This window comes from Pantherophis guttatus, chromosome 3, assembly GCF_059756535.1.
Source record: "Pantherophis guttatus breed Tessera chromosome 3, ASM5975653v1, whole genome shotgun sequence".
Lineage (NCBI taxonomy): Eukaryota > Metazoa > Chordata > Lepidosauria > Squamata > Colubridae > Pantherophis > Pantherophis guttatus.
Window position 1 is genome coordinate 197,198,689 of NC_142065.1, and position 7,349 is coordinate 197,206,037.

Below are 7,349 nucleotides of genomic sequence, written 5' to 3' on the forward strand. Positions count from 1 at the left end.
GTGAAGACTGATTGTGCTAGTAAATCATAGAAGTGCACTTTTTGTGAAGGAGGGGTTAACAAGGCTGGCAATACAGCAGCTATAACAAAATGATTGGATCTATGTAGCCAAATGTTGTTTATAAGTTTTCCGTGTGTATGGTCCTAAAACTAGCAGCAGAGGGAAAAGTTTCCATGCCTCTACCAGAAAAAAAAGACATATAAATCAATAACTATAAAATTCATTTATGCAGAAACATACCTTTCTTCTCCATTTGAAGTTCTGAAATCATTCTCTTACTGGGGCTGTTGGTTAATGTGTGTTTTCTAGATTACTTCATTGTCTTCTTGATTTTCTTTTTCAAGTTTTACCTGTTATTATTTGTCATGTTTAAAAAACATCTCTCCAGACAGCTGTCCCTGAGACAAATGGCTGGCAAAAGAAGAGCTAGTAAACTTTATAGGATTTCATTCTTTAGAGCATTTCTAAAATACGAAAGAAAAAGGTTGGCCAGATAATTTGAATTTATTTTCCACCAGCCATAATATGCAATTATTTTTTTTTCTCTGCTGTAAAAATAAAGTATGTTTCTCATTGTAACTTTATTGCAGAGGTTTTATTACAGCTACAGCAGCTGAAAAGTAATTAAGTTTAGCAGTTGGAAATGGACTTTTCACCAGATATGAAAGAAATTCAACAATTTCTCACATTTAACTCATTGAAAGGAGGGGGGAGGGGGGAAGGACAGGGAGAGAGTCTCTACTAACTATTTAAAGTTTCCTCAACAAAACGTATCTTGAGTATGATCTATAACAGTGTTTTTCAAACTTGGCAACTTTAAGATGTGTGGGCTTCAGCTCCCAGAATTCTCCAGCCAGTGATGGGCTAGAAAGTTGAAGTTCCAATGTTAAAGTTGCCAAATTTAGTTAGAGTCAAGATCATGTGAAGTATTGCCACTATACAAAACCATAGTAAGACCACATCTGGAGTATTGCATTCAGTTTTGGTCACCCAATTATAAAAAAGATGTTGAGACTTCGGAAAAAGTGCAGAAAAGAGCAACTAAGATGATTAAGGGCCTGGAGACTAAAACATATGAAGAACAGTTGGAAGAATTGGGTATGGCTAGTCTAGAGAAAAGAAGAACTAGGGGCGACATGATCAGTGGTGGGCTGCTGCCGGTTTGGGCAAACTGGTAATTCTGACCAGCGGCTGGACTACCCACCTACGCTGGCGCTATCATGTCTTATATAATTACCAGTTTTTCAATGCCACGTGCATGTGCGGAAGGCACTCGCTCACATTTTCGGTTCTGGGCAAACCGATCGTTACAATATCTGATGCCCACCTCTGGACATGATAGCAGTGTTCCAATATTTGAGGGGCTACTACAAAGAAGAGGAGGTCAGCCTATTTTCCAAAGCACCAGAAGGCAAAACCAGAAACAACGGATGGAAACTAATCAAGGAGAGAAGCAACTAGAACTAAGGAGAAACTTCCTAACGGAGAAAAATTAACAAGGGGAACGGTTTGCTTTCAGAAGTTGTGAGTGCTCCACCACTGGAGGCTTTTAAGAAGAGACTGGACAACCATTTGTCTGAAATGATATAGGTGTTCTGTCCCTGTCTCACACACGCACACAAACAGTCAGCCAGGAGTTAAATAAAACTTGCAGACAATAAATTCCTTTGATAACAGGATTGGCAGCAACCCAGTAGCTGCTTGCCAAGAACTTTACTCACAGAGGGAGGTGTTCCTCCTCTGTCAGATAAACCAAAACAAATACACAAAGCCACAGAATTGTCAAGTTCAGTCCGTATTAAATCCAAGGCAGGCAGATAACGTAGTTTCAGAGATACAATGCGACTCACTAGTTGTTTAGTTTTGTCTGTCACAGAGCCTGAATGGCCATCACACCCCCTTTTATCCCCTGTGGGGTGTGGTCCAGTGACTCAGCTTAATCTCTGGCACACCTCCTTCTCTGCTGCGTGCGCTTGTCTCTCCGACGCTGGCGTGGATCCAGCCAAGACTTATCTCCGTCACTCTCCAACTGCGACTGCTCGGCGATACCTGGCTCCTGGCCAATCTCTTCTCCTTCGGGAGATACCTGAGGCATTGCCAGAGAGGAGGGTCCTGGAGAGGGAGGCCTGGCCAACTCCTCTCCTTCACTTTCGGAGCCTTCTCCCACCGATAAGATGGGCTCAGGGTCGGAGTCACAACAATAGAGTCTTCTGCTTGAGCAGGGGGTTTACTAGAAAACCTCAAAAGTGCCTTCCAACTTTTATTCTGTAGCTTTGAAAAGCACTGATCTACAATGTGGACTGGGTTTTAGAAAGGTTTAGTACAGCCCGGTTAACTTAATATAGACATGAAATACATTGCAATATTTGGAGGTATTGAACTCTGTCAAAAGAGTTCCTCAAAGAAGCCAAACAACACAAAGCAAAAATCCATTGAGCACTATCTAGTTTAAAAGTCACAGCATGGTATGGCATTCCTGTTGCAGTCTGGAGAGAACCCCATGGGGCAGTTGAGAAGGAAAGCCACACAGTGTGTAGCACTAAAATCTAAAGAGCTGAACCCCAGGAAAAACATTCATCCGATAAAATATGCTTGAGTAGGCATGGCTCCTATCTTTAACTGCAAATTCAGATTGAGCTTGCTAACCTAGGAGGCAAAATGCTATGCAGCCGAACCAAATTGAACATTATTACTTTGGGACTGAATGTAAAATGGATTTGGGTGGGGGGGAAAAATGAGTGTTACATTCTTTATGCAGAGAGATCTAAGTGACATCACACTGTGAGACCGAAATTGCAAATGCCTCAGTTCTCAGTCATAGAGAAAGCACGGACTAAGCTATACTTTTTGGCCTTGGCAAAATCAAACTGCTTCAATAGCACATTTGACAGAACTTTGTAGTAACTTAATTCATCTCTACGCCAGTCATTAAGGCGACCTATTTGTGCAAAGCTTTTGCGGAGGCAGTCCGGTTTTGTGGCTTTTAACAGATGGTTTTAAATTGGGAAAGGAAGGGGCTGCCTTCAGTTTTTCTAAGCTTTGTCTTCACTTACTATGGTTTTCTTTTCTTTCGTTCCTTAAATTTTGAGGGTAAAATTCAAGCCCTTGCGGCCTGAGATGAAGTGCTGTTGAACTCAGTGGGTTTTAATTTCCGAGTAGATATGGCAAACCTACTTACAGTAATAAATAAATATATAATAAATACATGCCAAGTTCAGCTACATTAATCACCATCTCTTAAAATGACGGGCAAATGCAGGTAAAAGTTGTCTTTGTTACTAAAATCCCTGCTGAGCAGAATGGTGCCTTAGACTTCTATTTCTAGTTCCAACGAGTTATTGGTAGATCTTTCAAACTTAATAGAATTCTGCTTGATTATTCATTTTCATGCAACAGGATTAGTCTCAGCTGGAAATCAAGTTTGATATACCGGTATATATATATATATTTATTGGCAAAGTTATCTGCAGAGCTGGTAGGGCTTGTTTCCCCCCATGGCTCCACCTACCAGTTGTTAATCCTTCCAAGATGTAAGCATCTTTCTGCTGTAAAGTAGAATCTTCCAGTGAGGTTCTCCTTAAAAGAGGCAGCGTGAATATTACAAAGTTTTGCTTTGTAAGTTTAGAACCAGTTCCTGCAGTAGGGATCATTCTGTATCCCTCTATATATTCCCTGCATGATTTAAGAACCCTGGAAAGTGAAGGGCAGAACTTTTGCAAGGACCCTTCACGGGTAAATAAAGAACTTCCCCAGGTACTTATTTATTCCACAATATGGAAAGGTCCATGCCAGGGGCTAAATCAGTGTGTGGAATTCGTTGCTTTCCAGATATTATTGAATGTCAGTTTTTAGCCTGCATGGCTAGTAGGGAGGCAACCTGGTTAGATCAGTAGGATTTGAATGGCAAAGGGTTTTCTATCTCTGAGGTAAGTACAGTATAGTCTTATAATAGTCTTTTTCTTTTCCCTTTTCCCTTTGCCTTTCCTACTTTCCTCCCCTCCCGTCTCCCCTCCCATCTCCTCTCCTCCCGTCTCCTCTCCTCTCCTGCCATTGTTGACTCCTGCCAATTGCCTGAACTAATCCCTACAGTTTTCTTGGCAAGGCTTCAGAAGTGGTTTGTCTGCCTGCTTCCTGGGGTTAAGAGAGCATGACTACTAGTCCAAGGTCACCCAGCTGGCTTCATCTCTAAGGCGGGACTAGAACTCACAGTCTCCTGGTTTCTTAACCACAACCCCCAAACTGCCTCTCATATCATCTTCAAATTGCTTCTTTACTACCTGATCAGAGCCCTCGTTTTTGCATATTTTCAGTGCTCTTATTCCTGTAGCCCCTCTACTGACATAAGCTTGCTAACAGAGAAATATCTTTTTAAGAAAGGAGATGTGCTGTTTTATTCCAATCAGGCACAGAAGTTGCAGCCTACAGTTGGGAAATCAAGGCAGGCCAAAAGACGGTCTCCTTCTTTGACTGTCTCTTAACTCATTCTCTTTCCAGACAATGGCTATCGGCCATTAATCTTGAGCTTTCTACCTTGATTTGGCACTGAGCAATAGATGTTTTTGCTGTCCTGCACACCGCCATTGCCTCAATTAAAATTCACAGTGTGTAGCCCAAACAAGCAGCGCTGTTGACAGTTTATTTTCTCCCCCTCCCCCCCCCATCTCTTTTCACAGAAACTGAAACAGAAGAATCAACAGCTGAAGCAAATCATGGATCAATTGCGGAATCTCATTTGGGACATAAATGCCATGTTGGCAATGAGGAACTGAATAAGTTTTCTTTCTGTCTCATTGTGATATTTGATGTTGTTTGTTACAGAAGAATAACTTTTTAACGAAGAGCACGGGTATTCGATTGTACCTTAAATAATCATGTATATATTTGGTATACTTCAGTTATGTATATTTAAGCCTTGGAAGTTCTAGGCAATGGATAAATTCAATGTAAGCTTTAATTTTCAGATCCAAGATGGTCAACTTTTATTTCTGAGGTTTGGCCAATAGTTTCTTTTATATGAAAATAGTATAAAGTTTATTTCATGAAGAAAACCAAGTAATAGTTTGTCTTAGAGCAGAGGTCTTCAAACTTGGCAGCTTTAAGACTTGTGGACTTCAGCTCCCAGAATTCTCCAACCAGCTATGCTGACTGGAGAATTCTGGGAGTTGAAATCCACAAATCTTAAAGCTGCCAAGTTTGGGGACCCCTGTCCTAGAGAATGCATGCTCAACAAGAAGTGAGCTGGAACAAATAAGGTAATTCTGATTTCATCTTCATAACACTGCCTAGTGTGTACCAATCTGCGCGACCAACTTACTGCTAATGACTGAAAGCCGGGCATTCAAATAGGAAAGAGGAAAATGTCAAGGAAAACTTTAGCAGACTGGAGAATGTTTTGGTTTTAGCAATGGCGGATAACGATTTGAATTTCATTTTCTTTTCTTTTTTTAAACAAAAATATTTTTTTTTTTGGTCTTAATTTAAAATAATTTCCAGCGGTGTCGCCTTCTTTGTTTGTTGCAATTAAAATGGAGAAATAAACGTGAAAGCACAGCTGACTTCAGAATTATAAGAGGCCATCCATGTTGCATCACAAATGGGATCAGAACAGGACAACAGAGGGCACCCCTCCTCTTACCCCACCCCACCCCAAGATGGTCAGAAATGTTTCAGAACAAAATACTAGCCTCCATCAACCTACCACCGTAACATCATAAAAATGATTTTTTTTTTCATTACAGTTAACAGATGACATCCTGCCTGACCTTAATAAATACATTCAAGATTGCCTTCTTAATCGGATGCCTTTTAAAGTGCCTAACACTATTTTGGTAGGACTTTCTGGAAATGGAATGTCTTTGATATATTTTTAAATGCATTGAGCCCTTTTCATCCAAAAGGGAAAAAAATATTGCTATGTATCTTTTACCGCAATTCTGTTGGGGTTTTTATCCCCTCTTTTTGGTCCTTTCTAGAGATGGTAACAACTTTCTTTCAGGAGTCTAAACCAGCTAGAATAGGGGTGTCAAACTCAAGGCCCGGGGGCTGGATTTGGCCCTCGGGGTGCTTAAATCTGACTCGAGGGGCCGCCCTGGAAACAGCAAAGGACCAACCCGCGGTGCCTCTGCCAGTGAGCTCTGTTTTTACTGGCATAAGGTTGCAAGTGGCCGTCGCAGCCGAAAACAGAGCTCGGGAGCCCGTTTTTGCTGGCAGAGCCCTTGGGCCACCAGAGACGCCCCCAACACGAGTGCCGTTGGCCCCACAAGGTCAAACACAACCCTGATGCGGCCCTCAATGAAATTGAGTTTGACACTCCTGAGCTAGAATGCTTCCTTTTTAAGTATGGTTAGATCAGAAGCTCTTCAGTCTGCCGAGACCTCCTTCTGACTGGTGAGATATAGAGATTGAAAAGTAGTTGGACATTACACTTGTGGAATGAAGACCATCTCACTGTTGTCCCTTGTTAACCCAAGTTTTATTGACTTACGGAATCTAGGAATTCCATTCGGGTGTTACCCATTTGTTGGAACTGATAATTCATTGAGATGCGTTCTCCATGTGTTTGGGTCCAATCACTGCCATCCCTAAGTATCGGTCAAGGATGGTGGAAAATACACTCCCATTTCCGTGGAATGCACCAAGTTGAAGCAAACGAATGCCAGCCACTGTTTAGCAGGCCCTGTGATTTGTACCGATGCTTTCACAGCCTAAGAAGCCAAACAGTTAATTTGCCAAGACAAACCTTTTATCTTGTTTGGGGGTGAAAACTGGCAGCCGATATATTTCTTCAGTTGTTTAAAAAAAAAAAAAAAAAGATGGTGTGATCAGAGAAAAAATTCCCTCTTATTTGCAACTAAAGTATATACAAATCAAGATGTCTGGATGCTATGCCTGGAAGTGCTGTGGGAATTTGTAAACAAACCCTCTGACAACTAATTTTATGGAATCTGAAATAGCGAAGGAAGGAATGAAACGGCAGACAAAAATAAATGATTCTTTTAAAATTGCCATTAGGTAACTTGCTATTTAAACCTACAATTATTTACTCAGAAGTAAACCTCCCTGATTCCGGTGGGATTACACCTAGAGAAGGTGTGCTGGATTGGGACATCTTTCATATTTATTCACTCTAATAGGATGTAGAAAGAAAGAATCACCTAGGGCAGAACTCAGAATGTTAATAAAGCAGTAGCTCCATTGCACTCAATTGCAAGGTTTTGGATTTATAGCAGCGTAACTGGGAGCAGATTTTGACTTCATTTGTTTATTCATAAGACACAGATCTTACTAGACAAAGAGCTATGCATTTCCACCTAGTCATTTTATGTTCCAAATGCTAACGGGATAAGCTT

General features: G+C 41.1%; 1 protein-coding gene across 3 annotated transcripts in view; it reads left to right on the forward strand.

The window, feature by feature from the left end:
• The window catches only part of MED30 (mediator complex subunit 30), a 30,597-nt gene extending 23,610 nt beyond the window's left edge, over window positions 1-6,987 (forward strand). For 2 of the 3 annotated variants that reach the window (XM_087890871.1, XM_034422212.3), the window contains exon 5: window positions 4,674-5,794. In XM_087890871.1, the coding sequence (XP_087746997.1) occupies window positions 4,674-4,769 (96 nt within the window). In that variant the 3' untranslated portion in view covers window positions 4,770-5,794. Of the gene's footprint in view, window positions 1-4,673 lie in introns of all 3 variants that reach the window. The other variant, XM_034422213.3, reaches the window with a different exon arrangement.
• Window positions 6,988-7,349: the final 362 nt, after the last annotated feature.